At 33.4% G+C, this 25,893-nt stretch overlaps 2 protein-coding genes and 1 non-coding gene across 3 annotated transcripts; 1 reads left to right on the top strand and 2 right to left on the bottom strand.

The window, feature by feature from the left end:
• Positions 1-3,678: 3,678 nt before the first annotated feature.
• On the top strand, positions 3,679-6,446 carry LOC107917013 (probable serine/threonine-protein kinase PBL23). The gene is made up of 5 exons (XM_016846399.2): positions 3,679-4,225; positions 4,647-4,825; positions 4,918-5,110; positions 5,254-5,645; positions 5,732-6,446. The coding sequence occupies exons 1-5, from the start codon at positions 4,078-4,080 to the stop codon at positions 5,987-5,989; spliced, it is 1,170 nt and encodes a 389-aa protein (XP_016701888.1). The 5' UTR covers positions 3,679-4,077; the 3' UTR covers positions 5,990-6,446.
• Positions 6,447-9,920: 3,474 nt separating this feature from the next.
• Positions 9,921-11,514, bottom strand: LOC107917012 (UDP-glycosyltransferase 73C6). The gene has a single exon (XM_016846398.2). It carries the CDS (start codon positions 11,476-11,478, stop codon positions 9,982-9,984), a length of 1,497 nt encoding a protein of 498 aa, XP_016701887.2. The 5' UTR covers positions 11,479-11,514; the 3' UTR covers positions 9,921-9,981.
• Positions 11,515-16,597: 5,083 nt separating this feature from the next.
• Positions 16,598-16,704, bottom strand: LOC121206381 (small nucleolar RNA R71). Its single transcript, XR_005901444.1, has one exon. It is a non-coding gene; the product is annotated as a small nucleolar RNA R71 (small nucleolar RNA).
• Between the last annotated feature and the right edge of the window lie 9,189 nt (positions 16,705-25,893).

Genomic DNA, 25,893 nt, shown 5'->3' with positions numbered 1-25,893 from the left:
CAAGCTGTGGGTCGGGACGTTAGCTACACGATATTGTTTACACGAGTTGTGGAGAATCCACAACAAATGCAGGACCTCAGCCATCAGTAGGACATCCAAGACCAGTGCCTAAAACATATAACCCCTGATGACATGTCATTTGTATCTTAAGCATTCTCTAGGTTCAAATGAGGCTTTTGCCGTTAAGTATTCAAATATCGATTTATTACTGAATCAATTATAAATAACATAAAATTAATGATTAATCAACCAAAATAACATTTAATAAACATAAAATCTATACGAACTTACCTCAACCACAATGGTTGTATCAACAAAAGTCGAGAACTAATCCGAGACTTTCACTTTTCCTCGATTCAAGTTTGGATGATTCTTTTCTTGATCTAAATAATAATTTAACTTAATTAAATATTTCAATTGACTACAATTATTCAATTCAAACCTATAATTCTTATTAATGTGAAATTACAAAATTATCCCTAACATTTTAATTTTTTTTACCATTTAGCCCCTAAATTTAAATCTTATAATTTAACCAATAAGAATAAAATATCATAATTTCAACTATTCTTAAGGTTCCATACAGCCCCTAACTTTCACTAAATCATAACATTAACCATGAATTTTGTTATTTTCACCATTAAGTCCTTAAACTTTAAATTCATCAAAAATTATTTAACAAAACATGTTTACCTAACAATTAAACTTAATAATCTATCAAACAAATCCAAAAACACTATTAACTCATGTATGAAAAAACCTAAAATTTTTACAACTTTACAATTTAACCCTCGGGATAAGCTAGGTTAAGCTAAAACGAGCTTAAAAACATAGAATCATTAAAAATGGAACTCAAAAACCTTACCATGCAAGCCCTTGAATATCCCAAACTTTAAAGCATGAAAATGGGGTTCTTTGGCTAGGAAAATCAGTGGAAGAGGTGGAATTAAGAAGATGATACATTTTATCAACTTTTGTTATATTTAATAATTATTTATTTACCATTTTAGCCTTTAAAAATATAAAATTTTACACAAACACCAAGCCACCAAATTCCAGTAACACACATATCTATGGTATTTTTACCATTTAAATCCCTTCATTAAAGATTTCACATCCAATTAGCCTTTTAACAAAACAGATCAACTTTTGTACCTTTTTCCATTTAATCCTTTTAAATTAATTAACTATCTAAACTTCAAAATTTCTTAACTGAAATTTAATATGACACTAGTGTAACTCTATAAATATTAAATAAACATTAAAATATTTATTCACTCATCGGAATTATGGTCCCGAAACCACAGTTTTCGACACTACTGAAATCGGGCTGTTACATATAACCTCTTGGAGTGCCCCTCTATATGTATATTATGACTATTGTCCCATTTTTACTTAATTTGGTGATGTCTGGCTTAGCCCTCCATTTGATTTTTCGGGTGACAATTTTATCCTACAATAAAGGATGCCATTTGTAAGTTCTATAGAACTTAGTGAGTAACAGTCGTATAACAAATTTTAATTCACCTATAATATAACTTCGTAAATATTTAGAGTCTGATTTACGAAAATAGGGTCTGGAAACCGTATTTTTTCGACACCACTACCTTTTGGGCTTTGCAATTGACATTCAATATGAAATCTAAGATCAAATAAATCTTTTACAATCAATATAATTGTGATAAAATAAAATAAAAGGATAAAAGTTTATTTTGGTACACTTACTCACAATTAAGAGTAAATCACTATCAGATATGCAATACACACAACTCGAACCCAAAAAATGATCATGAGTTGAACATTCTTGGCGAATGGGCCAGACACTAAGGTTAACAAAAAAATAAATTTTTTTGTTTCTTTTAATTTATGAGTTTGTTATGTACAAAAAGGACTTACGAGTGTATTCAAGTAAACAAATAGCTTACATGTAATTTTGTCAATTTAAAATTTATGTCATCAAACAATAACTATTAATTAAAATTAATTATTTAGATAAGCTACTATAATTTAAGGTTTTTTAATAGTCATACTAATAAAATTAACTTTTAATATTTATATTTTTTTGTTATTTTAACTATTATTATTTTTAATTAAATTTGGCCTTTAACTTTTTTCTTAAAAAAAAATTCAATTTTAATCATCAATTTTTTAAAAAGAGTCTAATTTTTTTAAGGGAATACTTACTAAAATCTTAAATTTTTAAACATATAGTCTGCATGGTAATACATATGTACTTCATGATGATTTCTTTTAATATTTTTATAAATTTCAAATTATTTATTGATGTGACGTATAAGACAAATAATGTCATGTAGGTTGCCACGCAAGTTATCACATTAACATTATTAAAAAAATCAATGTTTTAATTAGCATTTTCATAAAGAAATTATTTGACTCTTTCAGAAATGTTAGTGGTCAAATTTAACTAAAAAATAACGATCAAATTGACAAATAAAATAAATATTAAGAGCCAAAATTACCATTATGTCTTTTTAACATCTAAGCATTATTTATTTCTCAAAAATTAAATATAATAAATTATACAAAATATGAAATAAATTTAAAAATATTATGAAAACAACGTAGAATAGTTAAAAGCACAACATAACATGAAAACGATACAAACAAATATGTTCGAGCTTACATATAAAATCATTAACATGAAAAAAAAAGCACAAGTAGAATACAAATATATATATTTTCATTAAGTTGAATCATTATTGAAAATTATCTAAATATAAAATAAATTTAGAAGCAATATAATACGAACACATAAATTATTCTCTAAATAGATTATTTATAATAGTCTATGCAAAATACATTATAAAATAAAAATAACATAAACATGACTTGCATAAAAAACCACATTAAAATCTATATAAAACAAATTATCCCCATGTAATGATATGTTTATGATGTTCTTAAAAAAACACCAAATACAAAAATATAAACATGGTATAAAAAAATGAATACATTAATATAGCAAAATTGAAATTATTGCAATACCTCAAAATTTCTCGTGATAATTTTTTTTCGTATTAATTTTTTTGTCAATAATCATAATCATATATATTATATTTAATACAAATTTTGACACATTAATAAATTTATTTATATATAATTTTCATGTGATTTCGATTTAAACCTTTAAATTATTTTACTTTATTTTTCATTAAAAATTAGCGATTCAAGTTAAAGTAAATTGTAGGTATTTATCTAATATATAATTTGAAGCATCTCTCAGCTTTTGTCACTAAGTTATATTATACAAAATTTGATCAGAGGCGAAGTCAGGAAAGTTGGTATGGGCTCCGCCTCCTAATGAAAAGTTTTTCATTTAGGGTTTTTTATTATTTATAAAATTTTAAATTAGTAATGATAAAAAATTAATTTAATTATTTAAAAATTATAAAGATATAAACTATTAAAATTATAAAATTATATTTTTATTATAAAAAATATAATATAATTTCGTGACTAAATAAAATTTCTCTTTGCCACTCAACTTATCATTTCCCTTCATTGGTTCATTCAATTTCATGTATTAAAACCAATTTCCCACCCAATTTCCCTTTTATAGCTATTAAATAAAACATATTATAGAAAAGAATAAAAAATAATTATGTATTAAAATAATCTTGGAAGGTATATAACACAATTTATCAATGCATTTCTTTCAAGAAAAACTCTGTAAATATTGGATGAGGTTATAATAGAACAGCTGATAATAGAAAACCAGAATGGTTTTTAAGAAATTTTCTGCTGTTTGTTAGCTTCTTTTAGAAAATCAAACCCATTTTTGGCAAATATGGGGTTAATGGATTTGGGAAAGTAACAGAAGGCAAAACAAATGTTATGAGAAAACAATTCCGTGTGATCTCTTGAAGGTCCTGAGAAAATTTAAGAAAATTCACAGCTCAGCTGTGAATTTTCTTCCTACTTGGATCATCTTATAAATTTTATTTAAGGAATTTGTTGTTGTGAACAGACCTTTTCACTTTTCTCCTACATTTTACAAAGTTGGGTTTTCCGGGAAAATCTTTTTGTTGTTAATATCATAGCTGGGAAGACCAAACAATGAATTGCTTTTCGTGTTGTATGTCAGAAGAGAAAATAAACAGCAAAAGGTCGGCATCATTGGAGAAGAGCGGTACCAATGAATTCGACGCCAATGAAGCCAAAACTGTGGCTATGCCTTCATTCGCCAATATTTCTTTCAAGAGTGGTACAATTTTCATCCTGCATTTCAATCTTTAAACAAACCATGACTTTATTTGAGAATTTGCATAATTTCTCTATTTTGTCATCAGCATCATGTTTATAGTTGTTGACCCTGTTCTTCTGAAATTCAATTCATGAATGGGATGTATGGCGTGGTTCAATTTTCTATTGATGAAATGGGTATTTGGAGTAGATGTTAATTGTTGCCCTTGCCAAGCTATGCTCATCTCTGTCATTCACCTCTTTGATTCGAATACATTTATGATATGAGTATGGAAATATAATCTTCTAAATATATAAAGAAATATCCGTATCATATACATATTGGTGTTAGATACTCACACACGAGGAGTAACATAGTTGAAAGACAGGGCCTAAAGGTGGTTGATTGATTGATGTTAAAACAAAAATTCTTATTTTGGCAGACGCAAGCAGAAAGAGATACATAAGCGAGGAAATACTGAAAAGGGGTAAAAGCAATATAACTGCAAAGACTTTTAATTACCGTGACCTATGCACTGCCACTAACAACTTCAACCCGGAGAATCAGCTTGGTGAAGGGGGTTTTGGGAGGGTCTACAAAGGGCAGGTTGAACCAAATCTGGTAAAATTTTAACATATTTTATCTGCATTCATTTACAGTACGTATGATATTCACATATAGTGAGTAATTTTCATATTGTTGCTCCATTATAGCAAGTTGTTGCTATCAAGCAACTTGACAGGAACGGATATCAAGGAAACAGGGAATTCTTGGTTGAGGTCTTGATGTTGAGTTTACTTAACCATCCTAACCTTGTAACTTTGGTTGGATATTGTGCCGATGGGGATCAAAGGATTTTGGTCTATGAATACATGGCTAATGGCTCCTTGGAGAGTCACCTTCTAGGTATGCTTTTAACATCTAAGTTGTCTTTTAGAAGTTTTTGAAGTGAAAAAAAAGGAAGTTTTTGAAGTGTTGTAGAATTTCCATTTGTAAAATGGGATTTTGTTTTGGTGAATATATTCAGTTGTTTGTAATTATGCCCTCAGATATACCCCCAGACAAGAAGCCATTGGACTGGAATACCAGGATACAAGTTGCAATAGGTGCGGCTAAAGGCCTTGAATACTTGCATGAAACAGCTGACCCCCCTGTGATATACCGTGACTTTAAAGCATCAAACATATTGTTGAACCAAGATTTCAATCCAAAGCTCTCGGATTTTGGGCTTGCAAAGATTGGTCCAACTGGAGATAAGTCGCATGTCTCCACCAGGGTTATGGGAACCTATGGCTATTGTGCACCCGAGTATGCACTTACAGGCCAATTGACTGCGAAATCCGATGTTTACAGTTTCGGAGTTGTGTTTCTGGAAATGATCACGGGAAGAAGAGTAATAGACAATTCAAGACCAACAGAAGAACAAAATCTTGTCAATTGGGCAAGTCTGCAATGTTCTATTTGTTCTAAACAATCATGAAACAGTCACTTAATACATCTCTAACTTCTGAGTATCCCTTTATGCAGGCAACACCTTTGTTCAAAGATAGAAGGAATTTCCAATTAATGGCTGATCCATTGTTAAAAGGGAATTATCCCAGTAAGGGTCTCCACCAAGCACTTGCAGTTGCAGCAATGTGTCTGCAAGACGATGCAGCCGCTCGGCCTGCGATGAGTGATGTGGTAACCGCTCTAGAATACTTAACTAATGGCGGAGGACCAGAAGGAGAAGAAGAAGACGATGATGAAGAAGAAGAGGATGAAGAAAAAAAGAAGAGTAGTTGAGAAATTAAAGTAGGCATGGCAGTGAAGACGTCGGAAACCTCTAAAGAAAGGTGAAGGGACAAGAAGATGAGGAGGGTTAATGGATCTGGACAAAACTCTTGCATTTTCATGATGCAGCTGAGCTGCAAAGCCATGGACTCAGTACTCAAAATCTCATTTCTTTTAGAGTCCTTTCATGGCCTGTTTTCTAAGAGGGTACTTGGAAAGAAAAAGTCTCTGATAAAAGCTCAGCTCATGGCAATGACATCTTTCAATTTCATGGAGCTTTAACCATGTTACTGCCGAGGCTTACAATGTGCAATCCATCAACTCAACTTTGTTTTTGTTCCTTTGGGGTTTCATGTGCTGAAAATTTGTGAAACTCGAGTATTTTTAGTTTTTTTTAACAGGTTAGACAGAAAGAAATTTATTTAGACAATATTAAAATGACCAAAAGCTTCCCTGTATTATAACATAATTTCAAGTGTTTCCTTTTTATAATTCATTAGATAATTTGTTTTTACGGGACATAATTTTATTCAAATTATTGAATATAATTTAAATATATTATTTTTTAAAGTAAATTATAATAATAATAAAAATTCAACCCATAATTTTAGCCTAAAAATAATAATGACAATTGAATTTTTTGAGAACTTTTAACTATTATTTGAAAGAAAATCTTGCAATATAAGTAAAGTATAACTCAACATTTAATAATTTAAATTATAGTAAAAGTGTTTTTTAACTTGAATACAAAGTGCAATTCAAGATTTATTAAAATAATTTTTAATATTTAAATTTTAATAATAAAAATATATTATTCTAACATCAATTAGTAATATAATAAAAAAAATAAAAGGCATTGAGATAATTAAAAACTTATTTATAATCAAAAGAATTCAAATCTTATTCCATTTCTAACTAACTAAACTTTAAGGAGTTTTAATAAAAACCAAACTCGTTCACAGAGACGACACCGAAATTGACATAAAATTATTTCCAATTGCATTTGTGAGGATTCAAACACAAAACTAAAAAGTAAATTATTACTCTACTATTGAATCAACAAACTCATTCTTGTCATCAATTGAACAAAAATATTATTTATGCTAGAGGATTAGAAATAGAAGTAAAGGCATAAATAACAAAAATTCAAAGAAAAGATTCAAACTTAGAACCTCACACACATAAGCACAACATCTATCCACTAAACCAGATTAACACACTTAACATAATTTTCATAGCCTTAACTGAAAATCCAGAACGTGATCACTCTCAGTTTTACTAACCTCATATCTTCTAACCCAATTTTTAGAATGTGACACAACTCACTCAATTCAAGAGTAATATGTTCACACACATGATCAAAGGCGTTATACTTAATTCATTCAATATTCATTCATTTGAACTTTAAATTCATTTAATCTCATTTCCAGTTCTCGTTTCAAATAAAGTATTTTGCTTGATGAACCCTAGTAAACGAACTCGGATACATAGGTATCTATATCACACCAGTTGCTCGTCTGAGCTGAATATATTCGTGTTAAGTTACCCGTTTAGGCTAAACCTTTAAAACGATATCAAGTTACTCGTCTGAGCTAAATCTTTGTCATATGTATTTGAGTATCAACAACAAATATTGAATCTTGGTAACATCTGTAATTAATCCTATACAAGTGAGCACAAAATCCTATTGGCATACCAATCGTATTCTAACCTTTACTAAGTTCACACATGCATCAATTTCACATATAATCATCACTTTTCAATTTAGTCCAAATCTTTCATTTTAAATCAATTCACAACTAAACACATATATAATTACAAATCAAATATACAACAACCTATATAAATAAATATCATATGAACTTGTCTGATCTAAACAACAAATAGGGACTAATCGACAATTTTTTCTTTTTCCCATTTATATTCAGTTTGATCTAATTTTTGATCAATCAGGGACCAATAGCGTGAGCTTGAAAAATGATTGTTCTTAGGTTTTAAAAGCATGTCCAGTTAGGTGAAATGAAAAAAATAAAAAAAAACCCACTAAAATTTGCCTCATATAATTTAATTAAATATTTAATTACTTATATTTAACTTAATTACACCTTAACTAATTAAACTGAATCACCATTAATAAAAATGAGTGGAAGTTCACATCACCATCTACTATTACATATTATAAAATTTTTTATTTATCATTTTGGACTTTTGACTAATTGTAATATAAGTCCCTAAGTCTTTGGTTAATTAAAAACTTTTATAATTTAGTTAATATATCCTAATTAAACAATTAATAGACAAAATTGAAGGATCAAACATTAATATTCTTTTATACTAACTCCGTAAATATTCATATTTAATATTTACGGACTCAATTAATGAAAATGAGATTTTGAAATTGCTTTTTATAACACCGTTGAAAATCGAACTGTTACAGTTAAGGCTTATTGGGATTAAGTTATTGAATGAAATGAAGTATTGATCAAATATGTGTAGATAATCTAGTAACTAATTTCTAATTAATGATGGGGTGAATGTGCAAAAAATTTATATTAGTGTTATAGTCTCCAAATTACACTTTCTGACATCCCATATTTAGAAAAAAAAAGTCACTTTTTGTATATTAATTTGAAAGATCGAAACTACATGATTCAAAGATAACAACATATCGACGGATTCATATATGTTTTTGCATCTCGTTTTTATTATTAACGATCTGACAAGACAAATCATGATTTATTATGTTTATATTAATGTGTTATAATTCTAACAAAAGATTCTCAAGGGAAATGGTGGCAACTATGACACTACGGAGAAGCTAATCTTCACATTTGCAAAGTACGTTCAGTTGGAAACTATGGCACTATGAATATGCCTAACATTTGGGGTTTGGGATCATGAGGAGTTCGATGATTGAGAGTCGACCATCAATTTAGAAAAGGAGAAAAAAAATAGAAAAAAAAAATCAATACTGTTAAGTAATGACAATTGAAAAACCGTAATTATTTCATTAAACCAAAAGGTGGTTTTCTGCAAGACACTAAGTCTGCCTTTGGATTCCACCGCACCTGCGTTCCGGTGAGATTTGCTCGGTTAATCGTGCAATCGCAGCTCTCCCCGTTGTTTGGATAACAATGGTGCAAAAATCTCATCACAACGCAGTTCATTTTTCCCACTGCTACTTTAAGGGCTAGTGGAGATTTAAAACTGCGTTTAACAATTCAATTTTCTTTCTTACCCTTTCCTTTTCTTTTCTTTTAATCAACGCTCTTTCCTATTTTTTTATACGATTAGATTATCATTTTCTTTTTTAAAATTTGACAATAAAATAAATAATTTTATATGAATAAATATATAATTAAAAACCTAATTTCTAGTAATAATGAAACTTGTTATGTCTTATGTTATTATATTTTTTAATTAAAAATTATCATTTTAGATACTTCAAAATTTGATCCAAGTATAATGTTACTATTTGTGAAAATAATATTTATCATTGTTATAAAAAATATTTAATATAAAAATTAAAAATAATTATCATTTTATCTAATAAATAATTTAAATTAATTATATAATTCATTAAAATATTGAAAGATACATTTTAATATTTTATTAAATTAATTTATAAATTCATATATTTTAATAATTTTAAAAAAGTAAAATAATTTAAAAAAACTTCTATTATATATCAATTCTAATCTAATGTCCTTAATAGTCATTTTTTATTCTTACCTCACCGCTACAGCTACGTTTGAATCCAAACACACACTCCACCATTGTTTCTAATCTCACCGCTACAGTACCCAATCTCACCGCTACAGTAACTAATCTCACCGTCACTGCTGTTTTTAACCTCACCGGAGGTAAACACACCGTCCATCCAAACTAGCCCTAAATGATAATAATAGGAAACACACACAAAAAAAAACTACAACTAAATAAATCACTCTTTGAGGTTATCTCGGTTTTCTTATTAGATAGAGCCTCGCTCTTATTATATCTCCTTAATTCTCATGGGGATCTGAGGTTGGAATCATATCCACACCCATCTGTGAAGATTGTTGGATTATATCTTGGATTAATAGTGTCATATTAAGATAAGAAGATCCACCTACTTCAACAGCTTTATTTGCCTTCTCTCCGAACTCTTTAGCTCGTTTTCTTCTCTCTATGCTTTCGTTTCCTTCATTCATCAATTGGTCTATTGCGTTTTTAACATGTTCTTTCTTCAACATGAACCCAGATTTTTCAACTCCCCAGGCCGTAGGTTCATTGGCCCCAACGCTCACTCCGATTTTTAGTATTTGTACTACAAGTCTCTCATTGGTAAACTGATCTGCAAAAAGTGGCAATGTTAATAATGGAACGCCAGCAGAAATGCCTTCGATTGTTGAATTCCATCCACAATGAGTTAGGAAACCTCCTATTGCAGGATGTGATAAAATGAGCACTTGGGGAGCCCATCCCACAACTACAAATCCTCTTCCTTTTATTCTTTCCTCAAATCCATCCTCTTCAATCCACTTCATCACTTGGTTCGATGCGTTATTATTTCCTCTTAAGATCCAAATGAATGGTTTGTTCGAGGCCTCCAAGCCCAAACCCAACTCTATCAGTTCGGGAGATTTCATGGTGCTCATGCTCCCAAGACAAGCATAAATTACAGAGTTGGGTTCTTGAGAATCAAGCCACTTCAAACATTGCTGCTCATTGATTGAAGCCTTCTTACCTCTTTCAGCCTTCTCCAACTCATTTTTGTGGCTCAGAGAAACTGGACCAATGCACCAAGCTTTTGTTATCTTCCTGTACTCTTTCACGTATGGTGATTCCAGCTCTTCGAAACTATTTATGACAACTCCATATGATGCTTCGTCAGCTTTTGTTGTTGTATCAAAAATGTCCTTCCAGGATTCATCAAGGTTAAGCGGCAACTGGGGTTTAGTAAATTCGACCTTTTCAGCCAAGCCTGGCACCTTGAAGCATTCATAATCAGATGTTATGTTGTCTAGTATCTTGGAGGACTTCAGATTGTGCACACAAAGATAACAGAAGCAGCAAATTCCATGAAACGATATCCTTGGGACCTGAAACTTGGTAGCAATTTTGAGGGTGTAATGCAGAAACATGTCCGAAATAATACAAATGGGGCGTGGTGTTAGCTTCTCAAATAATTCCTGCACTGCTTTGTCCGTACTGTTTGCTGCAGTGAAGAATTTGAACAAGTCCTCCATTGAAGATATCATGTCTATATTTTCAACCCCGTCTGGTAACCCTGCTTCTTTGCCTGGAAAACGGAGCTGCACTAAACGGATAGCGAGGCCTGATTCAACAGCTCGATCAATCGTTTTCTGGACTCTGCTTGCATTATGAGGTGTCGTAACTACAGTAACAATCACGTTACGCTGCGCTAACAATCGACCGATATCTACCATGGGGATCAAGTGGCCTTGGGCCATGGAAGGGAACAGCACAAAGTGAGGCTGCTGGGTTTGGGAACCCATAGGAATATGAGTAGAAAGAAGGAAAACTGAAGTGAATGGCAAGACTAGCGTACCAACATCTGTTATATATACAGCCAAGTGTGGAGTCCGATCATTTGAGAAAGGTACAGTAGGCTGCTGATGCAAGAGCATACATAAGCATATGATTTGTTTATTCTGTGGAAAGAGCATATATAATTATGTGGGTATCAAGTAAAGTCCATTCAGAGTTATTTGTGAAAGAGAAGGGCAGTGGCAAAACATCAAAATCAAAGATCCAAATAGAATATTTAATAATTAATATTACTTGGAGTCCAAGTGGTGGAAGATCCGGTAGTACTTGGAGTTCAAGGATTCAAGAATTATTTCTTTTTTCGCTTATTAATCAACACTATAAAATAATTATTTGGCAGGAATTTTAAATTTTTGACCTAGTTTGTCTAGTAAAAAGTAATTCTTTAAAAAGTAAAATTTAAAAAATAGCGCTACGTTTGGTTCACTGTCTGTAAGAGTATTCTTGTGTTTGGTTGAATAGAATAATATTGTAATAGCATAAGGCAAAAAACTAAAATAATTAGAATACCCTTAGCAAAATTTTTTTAGTTAGATAACTATTGTTATTGTTATTAAATTTTAATAAGATTACTATTGAAAATAATTTAATAAAAATAATAAATAATTTAATCATATTTTAACATAATTAGTATTAAATATAATTTAATAAAAAATATAATTTAATAACATTCTTAATATAATTATTATTATATGAATTAAAAACATCAAAATATATAATACTATAAAAATATATAATCTACTTTATTATTTTTAAACTGCAATACATATTTAATATGCTAAAATATTATTAGATCGAATTAAATCTCCTGAGACAATCTCTTGTAATATAGAAATTTGGATTGAATTGACACACTATGAGATTAGTTACCAAGAGTCAATATTTAGTTTATTCTCTATTATTCTAAATATATTATTATATTATTGTTTAAATGGAATTGTTATATACCTTTTACGTTAGTAAGTTTCAAACATAGATCTATTTAAGGGAGATTTGTATAGGTTTTTGTGCTGAGAATTTTTAGCATTTATTTTATTTATGTTAGGGAACTTTTCTTAGAGCACAAATTGTTAGTAAAATCGGTTGTGTTGTAATTTTACTTGTTGAATTCACAGGGGTAAACTTAATGGTGAAAGTATTGTTCTTCAAGATTCGAAAGTGAGAAGAATTATCACGAAATATGTGATAGATTAGGTTTACTTGTTGTAACTGTTAGAGAGAGTGAATATTTCTCACTAAATTAAGTTTCGCAAACATAGAGAAACCGAATTGTGTAAACAATTCTTATGTTTTTTGTGTTTTCAATTTTCAGATTTGGAGTTAGAAAAGTGCTCACTGTCGCGTCACTCCTTCAAGTGCAAAATCACTACCAACGATTTAATAATTACAATCTACATTGCATTTTACATTTAATATTAAAAAAATGTACAAATTAACCTTTATAAGATAAATAAAAGTTAAAATTAATATTTTTATTAAATATTCCATCAATTTGTGCTTTTTTTTAATAATGTGGAATTAAATGATGATTAAGATTGAAAATTTATATTTTCAATTACCCATTTATCGTTTTTAAAAATATTTTTTCCATAAAATGAAAAATTAGATTTAAATTTTTTTTTAAATAAAAATTAATTGAACCTTGAATATTACCTCCCATCATTGTTTAACAATGAATTTTATTAACAAAATAACTAATTCACAACAGGTTGGTTCTAATTCACAACACCCAGTAAGAAATCCGCCCATTAGTGGTCTCCACAATAAGATGATTCATGCGCATCAATCGCAGCAAGTAAGCTCGTCCTTTAGGCCCTGTATGCACCAATCAGAACTTGTCAACTCGGGTTTTAGATGTTAACCATTTACATGCTATGTTTGACGTTTAGACATAATGAATTGGCCATCTTTGGTTGAGGATATATCCGGATTGCAAATAATTAATCTAGGACATGCTTTGTTCTAACTTCTAACAACATAACTTGCCAGTGCAATAAGTGTTCCCCGATTAAACCAATGGAATATGCTGATTATGTGGCTTCTAACTTTACATTTTTCTTGAAATATCTGTATCTGGCACATGCATCCAATGCATATTCAAATATGGGTATAAGTAAATAATCCTCCCAAGACACGTATCTGGACATGATCCTCTTAAAACCCATCTAAGTATATGAAAATCTTGAAAAAGAAACTGAATATATCATGCCAGACGGAAATCCATGTTCAATGTTACACCTAAAGCCGTAGGAATATAATAAAATATAATCAAACTACAGACAAATAGTAGGATGCGGTGCATTACCTAAGCCCAGGGCTTCAATTTTATCTTGGTAAAAGTAATTATAACCTTTTGTTTTTTTCTTTCTTGTTCAAACTTGAGTTGATCTTCTACACAGCTGCAAGTAGATCCTAAAAGCCCCCCAACAAAAAAAAGTAAGTAAAAATAAAAATGAAGAAAACATTTTGTATTAGATGATTATCATCTAAGAAGGCAGTCGTTATGCTTTCTTTAAATAGAATTTGCAATTAAAAGAAAAAAAAACCAAGAATTTTGCATTCAGCATATTTTATGTTATTAGCGCCTATAAAGAGAAAGCTTTAAATCAGTTAATACCACCATTCTAATGCCTTAGCTAAACCGGGTCAGGTTCACTATTCACATACAAGAAGGAAACAATCTAAGCATCATACCAGGGACATGGCTCTATACATTCAATTATAACCCAAAAGAAATAGAATTGTACATTACTATGCAAATTGGTTTTTGTTCTCAGTCCTGTCCCTTACCCCATAATACATTTGAATAGCACAATGTCAAGAAGCAATTATTTCAATTCAACAACAGGTTGTAATTTGGTTTTTTTACCATCTTAATTTTGTTTTTACTATTTTCAAAATTTTTATCATGTCTTATTTAATGTGCAAAGAGTTCTTTGAAAACCTTCTTACCAGTGTGGCTCAACCATAAGAGCACAACTCTAGCATAGCATTTTATGTTTAAAACATTAGTTAGAATAATGATAAAGCGTAATTTATACATATTTTTACCCCATGTTTAATGCATTTTATGGATGATTTTTCATTAGAATTGGTGAATTCGATGCTCCTAATGCTTTAATTTCATGTTTTACACTTAGGAGAGTATAGGAGAGCAAAAGGAACGAGAAACGGGCCAAAAACGGAGAAAATAGGCCAAAGTACGAAATCAACACGGCCTAGACCTCCTCACACGGGTAGACCACACAGTCGTGTCAATTTGGCAGGCTCGAGCATGGCCTGAAGTAATCGCATGTGGGCGTGTCACACGGGCGTGTCCCTGCGGAGCCCAAGTTGAGTCCAATTCGGAAATGGCTAATTTTGAGGGCTTTTAGGCATTCCAAAGTCTATAAATACACCCTAGAGGAGGACGAAAAGGAGAGAAGGAGTAGGGGGTAAGGAATTACTCCAAGAAAGTCGATTGATTCTTCTCAGAAGTCGAATTCATCATCTAGACTAAAGAACTCTCCTCAATTCCCCTTCAGGAGTTTTGAGTTTTCTTTATGTTTTGTATTCTTTATTATTCTGAGATGTTTTCTTATTTAGTTATGAACTAAATCCCCTAAATACCTAAGGGGAATGAAACCTAAGATGAATCTTGTTATTATTTTCTGAATCGTATGATAAATATTTAACTTGTTCTTAATTATGTGTTCTTAAATCTTGTTTTGATATCCCAGGATACTGATTCAAGATAAGCTCTTATTTAGAGGAGGAATAGACCCTGTCTAAGAGTACATTTTTCATAATTAAGTGGAGTTGATTGCGCGCCTAGACATAGGGTGACAAGATTTTGCCAGATTAGGTGAAACCTAATAAGGGGATCCATAGATCGAGTTAATGCAACCCTAAAGTGTTAATTAGAGAAAAGTCTCGGTTATTCAATCTAGAGATTAGATGTTATTAGTCTTGAATAGGGATAATAACATAACTTAGGGATCTCTACGGAACAAGTTAAATGAATAAATCGTCCGATTCAGAGCGAGAATAACAAGTACAGTCTAGGTGGATTTTTCCTTAGGTATTGTCTCCATTCAATCGATTTTCCCGAAAGCAATTCCCAATTCTATTCTCTATGCATTTTTAGTTTAGATAATTAGTTAATTAAAACAAAACCTCTTTATTCTTAGGCTAGATAATAAAAAAAGACAGTAATTACTAGTACTTTTAGTTCCTTTGGGTTCGACAATCCGGTCTTGCTAAAACTATACTACTGTTCGATAGGTACATTTGCCTACATCGCGATAATAGTTAGTTCAAGAATGAGTAATTATAAATATTTAAAATCTATCACGGAATCACGCGATTAAGTTTTTGGCGCCGTTGCCGGGGAACTAAGATATTAGGAACGCTCAATTTTTATTACTTTAGCCATTTATTTTTCTTGAAATTTAATTTAATTTTATTATTATTTATTAATTTACTTTTTCCTTCTCTTGGAAGGTTTTTATAGTTTATGACTAGAAGAAACCCGTCAGGACTATTACTTTTTGACGAAGAAATCGATCGTACAGTTCGCAGAAATCAAAGAGAAAAAAGGCGAAGCTTACGAACACAGAGAACGAGTAAGAAGATGATACTCAACCCCCAACCGAAGATATGGCTGAAAACCAAGGCAATCAGCTACCTCCTGCAATTGCGATTAATCAAAATCCTGCTCCACACACTATGTATGATTATGCTAAACCTTTTTTAAGAGGAACTGAATCGAGCATAGTTAGACCTGCTGTAGCTGCAAATACTTTTGAATTAAAACCTAACACTATTCAAATTATACAACAGTTTGTTCAGTTTGATGGTTTGTAGGATGAGGATCCCAACTCTCATTTAGCCAACTTCTTAGAACTATGTGATACATTTAAAATTAATGGTGTTTCTGATGATGTCATTCGTCTTCAGTTATTCTCTTTTTCATTGAGAAACAAAGCTAAATAGTGGTTAAACTCGTTACCACGAGGGTCAATTACTACTTGGGAACAAATGACCGAAAATTTTTTACTAAAATATTTTCCGTCGGTTAAAACGGCTAAATTACGTAATGATATCTCTTCTTTTGTGCAGATGGATTTAGAAACACTCTACGATGAATGGGAGAGATACAAGGACCTTTTGAGAAGGTGTCCTCACCATGGGTTACCGCTTTGGCTCCAAGTACAAACATTCCACAATGGTCTAAATCCTTCGACTCAACAAATGGATGACGCAGCTGTTGGCGGAACCATCAATAATAAAACACCTGAAGATGCCTATGAGTTTATTGAGGAGATGTCACTGAATAACTATCAGTGGTAAGTCATGAGGACAAAGCCAACGAAAACAGCTCACGTTTAAAATGTCGATTCGGTCACCATGCTCTCTAATCAGGTAGAACTTTTAAATAAAAAGATTGATGGTTTTCTTAGTTCTTCATAGGTTCACCCAGTAATGTAGTGCGAAGCAAGTGTAGGTGGAACAAGCTATTCGAAATACCAACCTTATGGCCACAACATGGATAACGAGCAATTAAACTACATGGGTAGTAATCCTCGACCTCAAAACAATCCATATAGTAACACTTACAATGCATGTTGAAGGAACCACCCCAATTTCTCGTGGAGCGGTCAAGGAAATCAAAGACCACAACCACCTCCAGGTTACCAACAACCACCCTACCAACAGGAAAAGAAGCCGAACCTTGAAGAGATGCTCTCAAATTTTATGTTTGTGTTAGAAACTCGTTTTCAGAACACCGAGACAGCACTTAAAAATCAACAAGCGTCGATCCAAGGGCTCAAAACTCAAATAGGACAGCTTTCCAAATTAATCTCCGAACAACTACAAGGTAGCTTGCCAAGTAATACTGAACCTAACCCAAGGGAGCAACTCAACGCAATTAATATTCAAGATGAAGAAGGAGTTGTTGAGCCTGAACTAGAACCGAGGCAAGAAACTATGGTAAGCAAAGGTTAAGGTGAGGTAGATAACAATAAAAACAAAACAGTGAATGTCGAATATAAACCTTGTATGCCATACCTCAACGTGACAAAGAAAGATCACTCAGATGAACAATTTGGTAAATTCCTTAAACTTTTAAAAAATTACATATTAACTTATCGTTTATTGAAGCCTTATCGCAGATGCCAAACGCAATGAAATTTTTAAATGAGCTTTTAGTAAATAAGCGGAAGTTGGACGAGGCGTCGCATGTGGAGCTAAACGCAGTGTGCTCAGCTATTCTAAAAAATAAGCTACCGAACAAACTAAAAGATCCAGGGAGTTTTACGATTCCTTACTTAATTGGTAGTTTAGATGTTAATAATGCATTAGCTGATTTAGGGGCTAGTATCAATGTCATGCCTTATAAAATGTTTAAGCAACTAGGTTTCGGGAAACCTAAACAGACTAGGATGAGCATTCAACTAGCAGATAAAACTATAAGATTTCCTAAGGGTATTATTGAAGATGTGCTAGTCAAAATCGATAAATTAATATTTCCCGTTGACTTTATTGTTTTAGACATAGAGGAGGATAGCAACAGTCCTTTAAATCTAGGAAGGCCCTTTTTAGCAACTGCTAAAACAATTATTGATGTTGGTACAGGTGAGCTCACGCTTCGCGTAGGAGACGAAACACTCACCCTTCAAGCTCGCAATTCTGACAACACATTGGAAATTGAATGTGATCGTCGAAACCATTCTATTAAAACTGACCACAGGATACAACCCACTTTGCAGGAGATAAGTCTGAAGGAAGTACATGAACCACTCTCAAACAATAGTAAATGATCTATTCCAGAAGAACGAAGGCTGAAAATAGATGAGCTAGATAAATGGCGAACACATAAACCGAGAACATACGATAAACCGAAACTACACCAGAACGAGCTTGATACCTCTCCAAATCAACTTACAGTTGGAGATAAAGTCTTATTAGATGCCGCAGATCCCCACATTGTTACTACCACACCGAATGAAGAAATCCCTCTTACGATACTCAATATTTTTCCATTCGATACAGTGGAGGTGAGTCATCCCAAGTTCTGCACTTTTAAGGTAAACAACACCCGTTAAAACCTTATTTTAAGATTGATAGCAGGAATGAGGAGTATAAACTGTTCGAACCACCATGATCATTCAACGGAGAGGTAAGTCGAGCTTAGACTATAATAAGTGCTTTTCGGGAAGCAACCCGAGCACTAACTGTATTAATTTCTTTTAAAATTTAGTCTTCAACACCTAACTTACTAACGGAGCTCTTGAATATAAGTTTTCCATAGAGACATGGCCAAGCACACGGGCGTGTTTATGGCCGTGTGAAAACAGGGCAAGGAATTCCCTAAACACGGGCTACAATAAAACGCCACGACTGTGCGACATGACCATGGTCAAGCCTATCAAAACTACACGGGCATGTGACATACCCATGTGGAAGACTCGTGGTTGAAACTGAGAAACTAGTACGGGCGTGCGACGCGCCCGTGTCTAACACCCGTGGTCGAACCTGTAAAATTAACATCGGCGTGGGGCGTGCACACATGGGCGTGAGAGAAGTGAATAAAGCTAGACACGATCGTGCGACAAGACCGTGTAAACCCACATACCTAAGGTACACGAGCGTGGGGCGAATTTTAGACGCGCCCAAATAGGAAAAACGCGAAACACACGGGCATAAATTGGGGAGCACGGGCGTGTGCCATGGCCGTGTGGCCCAAAATCTATAAATACCTTGCACTATTCACTTTCTTCCCCATTTAAAAACCCTAACCCTTGCTGCTGCAAGTTCACACGGCCTCCCTGCCACGCCCGTGCGCCGTCTCCAACTTTATTTTTGACGTACATTCTCTCCTTTCTAGCGTTTGTTTACTCTTTTCCCTTTAATTATACTCATTTATAATGCTATTTATCTTAGTAGTCTATATTTTTCATGTCATTTTTATCTCTTTGTCACACAAATTTCATTTATGATACAAGTCATCATCTTTTTCATGTTCAAATTCCTACTCATTACATGATTTATCTACTCCATTTAATTAGTTAGAAATGAATATCCATGGTTAGGACAGTTGAAATAATTATGCCTTTTGTATTGACATTTCTATTTATTCATATAGTAATGTGCATTCCATTCTTTGCCATTTTACTTATATCACCATGCTAGTGTCACAAAAGTATACCATTAAACTTATCGTTTTTAGTTAGTTTTAGTAGTTGAGGCTTGAAATTATGATTTTTAAGATTTGTCTTCGTTTTACTTTGACCACTCATCAAGATGACTTGATGATTCTAATCGCAGGTACCATGTCATCTTCACGTGGTAAAAAGGCTGTTGTCCCTACTTTCAAGAAACGGAAGGGAACGTCATCTTCTGTGGGTCTAACCGCGAAAATTCGTCACCCCCTCCTAAAGTTTCCCAATGGGCCTCAGGAAGAACTTTTCCAGATACTTCAGGCTCGACCTTTAATTGTGGGCCGCTGCATCGATTGGGCCGCCGTAGAATAAGTTTAGTTGGTTGATGCGATTCGGGCCCTCTTAACCACCGACCCTTAGGAGCTATTCTTTAGGATCATTGAACCAACATACCTCGAGCTCACAATGGAACTATGCTTAACGTTCTATCTCCAGACCGTAATGACGAACTACAATGATCTCAGCACGGTGCAATTTCGCTTAGGCAGATTAGTCCGCCAGCTCAGCATCTCAGAATTCGGTACAGCATTAGGTTTATATATAGAGGAGTTCAAGGAAGAGAATGACTTTGATACTCTCACTCGCTGCATACATTTCTCTCCCTCGAAGTTCTGGCATACTTTAGCCCCTAGCGCAGCCTCCTACAATCCTAGCCGTTCCAAGGCATCAATTCTGTCACCATCCCTGAGGTACTTACACGCCATTTTGGCTCACACGATTATAGGGAGGCGAAAGAGCACTGGCGTCGTCAACACTTACGACACCTACTTTTTATGGTGCATGTTTCATGGGCACGTTATCGACCTTGCCTATTTCATTGCCCTAACGATTCAGCACCAGACGGAGCGACATCGGAAGGGGGTCATCTCTATTGGCCCCTATGTGACTTGACTGGCGCGACACTTCGGGGTTTTCAACACCGCGGCCCAAGAATTATCCCTCACCCTCATCGGCCAGATGTCTCCAGAAGGCATCTCGAGCATGCTTAGCATGAGGATGATCGAGAGCTGCCGAGGAACCTATCCTTCCCAGTATCGTCTCGCCCAATCTACCGAGGAGGAGGCCTACGAGGACATTCCTGATGATGTCCCCCCACAACACGATGAATGCGGTGGCTTCATATGCTGACATCTCTGAGTGCCTCACTCGATTCGAGCAGTAGTGTTTTCAACGATTTGAGAACATTGATGCTACTCTACAGCAGATTTGTTAACACCTCCACATCTCATCGTCAGTCCCACCTCCCGAACCATCCAGCGATGAAGATGTTTAAAAATATTTATTTATTATTTTATGTTTTTAATTTTTATTAAAACTACTTTTTATTTTTATTAGATTTTAGAAATTTTATTTTTAATTATTAATTTTGGTTATTTCTTTTTGAGTAATTATTCTTCCTAATATCCCCTAAAAAGTTCCTAATTTTATCACAGTTATATAGAGCTCTTAAGCTCATCTTCACATAGGAACTAAAACTCCACTAGGAAAGGTTCTCCACGACTACCATATCCTGTTCACCCACGACCATAGCTACCAATAGAGATAATATCCTTTTGGCGCAGGACTTATGGCCTAATGAACCTCTACGACCGCCGGAGTATCCTCCTCTACTCTCGAACCGATTACTCTCCAGAACTCTAGTTCGAGGAATTCATTATACAGAAAGTTTCACTTCTCTCCCTATCTTATTTTTATACTTTAATATCTATCTTTGTACATTGAGGGCAATGTACATCTTAAGTGTGGGGGGTATTTATTTATTATCAGAAAAATATCTGAATGACTGCCTTGTTCTCTTAAAAAGCTCTCATATCATATTTAGGATAAATTTTGATTGATTTATGATTTTGATTGATATATCTTGAATTAAAACATAGGCATTTATGCATTGATTGTTTAAACCTCAAGACATTAGAGAATCAAGCATGATAAGTTGATTTTTAAGAATTTAAATCTTAGGTTGTTTCCCTAAAGTTTATGTGTTACTTTGAGTTGGGATTCACATGTTTTAAACATAAAAAAGCCATAATTTTTGTGAGATTTTTGAGCCTTTTGAGCATCTATTAATTCTTTCATGCTCATTTTTATTATTTCTTTGAGTGCATCAGTATTGAACTGTTATTCTAGAACTTGCTTGATTATGCATGTTGAGACCACACCATTTGATTTGATATGTCAAAATGATTAAGGCACTTAGGATTAACCTACTCATACCTCCACAATTAACCCCTACTGAACCCCTTTGAACCTAACAAGCCATTTCTTGTATTACCCTTAATATTAACCTTTAACCCATTATTGTTAAAATCCCCTAAATTAATTTAATCCCTATTTTTGTTGAGATCTGAGTTGGAATAGTTGCTTAGTTATGTTTTATTCTATTTTGTAATTTTATTTGTTCTTAAAAAAAATTACATGTGTACATATTAGTAGTAGTGATCTTCTGAGCTAAAGAAGTTAAATTCCATATTGTGAGAAAAAGCTCTGTTGTACGCAATTGATGACTAGTCATTTTTCTAGTTAGGCAATTTTTCAATTCAATCTCGATTCTAACATTTTCTTTCAGCTTGTGACTACACTCTCTAACCAAAGCCACGTTACAACCCTCTAAAGACCTTTTGATTGATTTTTCATCTCAAATTATAGTGGAGGAGATTTGATTTTCATGCAAGCGTATGGTAATGACTTTTCATTATTGACTATTGAGTGCCTTCATTTATTATACTTAAACACCTCGAGTGATTTGAGTGAATCTTTAGTGAGGATGTGAAACTCTGTGATATTTTGAATCAAAGGTAATTACTTAGATGAGGGGAGACACCTATGTTTTCATAATAAAATGCTCAACTTGGAATGTTTGAAACTTTGATGTTATTTCAGTTGAATTTTCAATGTATGATTACCTATGGATTATTTTGAGATATTATCGATAGAAATTATAAGTTGAGAAGAATTTATTTTGATTATGAGTTGAGGATTTTGCTTGAGGACAAGCAAATGCTTAAGTGTGGGGGTATTTGATAAACCGTAATTTATACATATTTCTATCCCATGCTTAGCGCATTTTATGGATGATTTTTCCTTAAATTTGGTGAATTCGATGCTCCTAATGCCTTAATTTCATGTTTTATACTTAGGTGAGCATAGGAGAGTGAAAGGAACAAGAAACGGGCCAAAAACGGAGAACATGGGCCAACGTACGAAATCAACACGGCCTAGATTTCCTCACACGGGCAGACCACACGGCCGTGTCCCTTTGGCAAGGTTAAAGCACGATTTACACGGGCAAATCACACGCCCGTGCCCATTTAACAGCCTTGACCACGACCTTAAGCAATCGCACACGGGCATGTCCCTGCCGAGCCCAAGTTTAGTCTATTTCAGAAAAGGCCAATTTTGAGGGCTCTTAAGCATTCCAAAGCCTATTTAAACACCTGAGGAGGCACTTAGACAGGGGACGCACAGGAGAAAGCAATGAATTGCTCAAGGAAAGCCGATCGATCCATCTCAGAAACTGGATTCACCATCAAGACTGAAGATCTCCCTTCAAATTCTTTCAGGAGTTTTGGGTTTTCTTATGTTTTGTTATTTTTATTCTTTTGAGATGTTTTCTTTCATTAGTATGAACTAAAACCCCTAAATACCTAAGGGGAATGAAACCTAAGACGGATCTTGTTATTATTATCTGAATTATATGATAAATATTTAACTTCTTCTTATTTTTTACTTTGATATTCCAGGATATTGATTCAAGTTAAGCTCTTATTTAGAGGAGGAATAGACCCTTTCTAAAGTATATTTGTCATAATTAAGTGGAGTTGATTGCGCGCCTTGAGATAGGGTGACAAGATTTTATCGGATTAAGGTAAAACCTAATAAGGGGATCCATAGATCGAGTTAATGCAACCTAGGGTGTTAATTAGAAAGGGATTTCAATTATTCATTCTCGGGTTAGACGTTGTTAGTCTCGAGAGAGATAATAATATAACTTAGAGATCTCTATAGAATAAGTTGAATGAATACATCATCCGATTCGGAGTCAAATAACAAGTGAAGTCAAGGTGGATTTTTCCTTAGGTATTGTCTCAATCAATCGAGTTTTCCAAAAAGTATTTTCCCTAAATTTCTTTTCTGTGATTTCTTAGTTAATTAATTAGTTAGATAAACAAAACCCTTTTATTTTTTAGGCTAGATAATAAAAAGAAAGTTGATACCAGTACTTTTAGTTCTTTTGGGTTCGATAATCCGATCTTGCTAAAGCTATACTACTGTTTGATAGGTACACTTACCTTCATCGTGATAATAATTAGTTTCAAGAACGATTCATTATAAATATTTAAAACCTATCACGAATATCACGTATCAATGGCTCAGTCATGGGCCGTAGTGTTAGGTTGGCGTTGAAAAACCTTTTTGCTTTCAATCAATTCAGATTTCTAGGGGTTTGGATAGAACTAAACATAGAGCTGTCAAGCAGTTTCAGTTGAAAAAACATATGCAAGTTATGGAGAAAGGTAGTACGAGCTGTATTCGGAAGGAAGATGGTGCGTTTTTGACTGGGGAAAATACTGGCCAACGACTGTCAAAGATGAAGGACCTCAAAATGCTTCGACCTACGGAGTATGCAAATGGACATTCACAACAGAATTTGGTGGAAATAGAATAGGCGATAAAAGGGATTGTCTCTACTGTTGACCAGGAATCTGAACTGGGGTGTTCGTCAGGTGGGATTTTTATGGAAATTGAGGGATTTGATATGAAGGAAATAGGCATCTATCAGGCGGATTGCTAATCTATTTTGTTTCTTCTAGGTCTGTTTGTCAATCTTTTTTTATTTTTTATGAAGGTAAAAATGTGCTTTTGGAACTGTCAATGTATTGGTTATCCTAGATTCCATAATTTCGTATGAGAGTATAGTAGAGATTCTTCTCCGGATTTATTTTATCTGTTTGAAACGCACATTGCAGGTATAGAGCAGATGGAATTCTTGCTAGATTATGATTTCAAAACTCTTTTAGATTGGAAGCTTTGGGGTTCTCGGGGGGAATTTGGCTTCTTTGGAATGATAATATTATTGTTGATATTGTTAAGGTTCACCCTCAGGTTGTCTATGTGAGAACTATTTAGGGTTTTTCTGCCTTTTTTTGTTCTGCAGTTTATGTGAGCCCTCAAGTTCAAAAAAGGCGTGAACTGTGGAAAGCTCTTGATGATTTTGCTTATTATGTTTTTGAACTATGGATTCTAGCAAGTGATTTTAATTCCATATTGGATGGTTCTGAGAGACAAGGGGGCAAGTAGCGAGGGCCTCGATTGTAAGTTGTTTAAGAAATTTATCTATAAGTTTGGTCTCCGAGATATGTGTTTTTTAGGTCCAATGTTTACTTGGAACAGAGAACAATGGTTCCAGATTTGAAGCTCTGGGCGTGAATCAAGGAGGATATGAGGAGATCAGCTTAAACATGGTAAGTGACTCTACAGTGGACAAAGAAAATTTGAATGACTCTGTTAAAGGGAAAACCTTAAATTAGCTACAACTCAGATGAGAAATAGGTTGAAAACCAAATGCAAAGGAGTTGCAATTGGATCTGGGCCTAGAAAGAGTACTAATATTCTAAAGACTGTGAATAGAGGTAACGAACGGAGGTCTGAAAGTTTTAATGATGGGTCAGTCATCGGCCGTCGAGTTGGGTTGGTGTTGAAGAACCTTTTTGCTTTCAATCAATTCAGATTTCAAGGGGTTTGGATAAAACCAAACATAGAGCTGTCAAACAGTTTTAGTTGAAAAAACAGACACAAGTCATGGAGAAATGTAGTACTAGCTGTATTCGTAAGGAAAATGGTGCATTTTTTATTGAGGAAAATATTGGTCAACGACCATCAGAGATGAAGGACCTCGAAATGCTTCGACCTACGAAGTTTGCAAATGGACATTCACAACAGAATTTGGTGGAAATAGAATAGGTGATAAAAGGGATTGCCTCTACTATTGACCAGGAATCTGAACTGGGGTGTTCGTCAGATGGGATTTTTATGGAAATGGAGGGAGTTGATGCGGAGGTAACGGGCGTCTTTCAGGCGGATTGCTAACCTGTTTTGTTTTTTTTTCTGGGTCTGTTTGACAATCTCTTTTTATTTTCTTATAAAGTTAAAAATGTTCTT

Source organism: Gossypium hirsutum, chromosome A01 (assembly GCF_007990345.1).
Source record: "Gossypium hirsutum isolate 1008001.06 chromosome A01, Gossypium_hirsutum_v2.1, whole genome shotgun sequence".
Classification (NCBI taxonomy): domain Eukaryota; kingdom Viridiplantae; phylum Streptophyta; class Magnoliopsida; order Malvales; family Malvaceae; genus Gossypium; species Gossypium hirsutum.
Note: the sequence above shows the minus strand (reverse complement) of the source record. Positions and strands in the feature narration are given on the sequence as shown.

Coding starts and splice junctions, on each gene's coding strand:
- LOC107917013 (XM_016846399.2), top strand. CDS start 4,078: ATGAATTGCTTTTCGTGTTGTATGTCAGAAGAGAAAATAAACAGCAAA. Junction 4,826..4,917: donor GGCAGGTTGAACCAAATCTG/GTAAAATTTTAA, acceptor GCTCCATTATAG/CAAGTTGTTGCTATCAAGCA. Junction 5,646..5,731: donor AACAAAATCTTGTCAATTGG/GCAAGTCTGCAA, acceptor CCCTTTATGCAG/GCAACACCTTTGTTCAAAGA.
- LOC107917012 (XM_016846398.2), bottom strand. CDS start 11,478: ATGGGTTCCCAAACCCAGCAGCCTCACTTTGTGCTGTTCCCTTCCATG.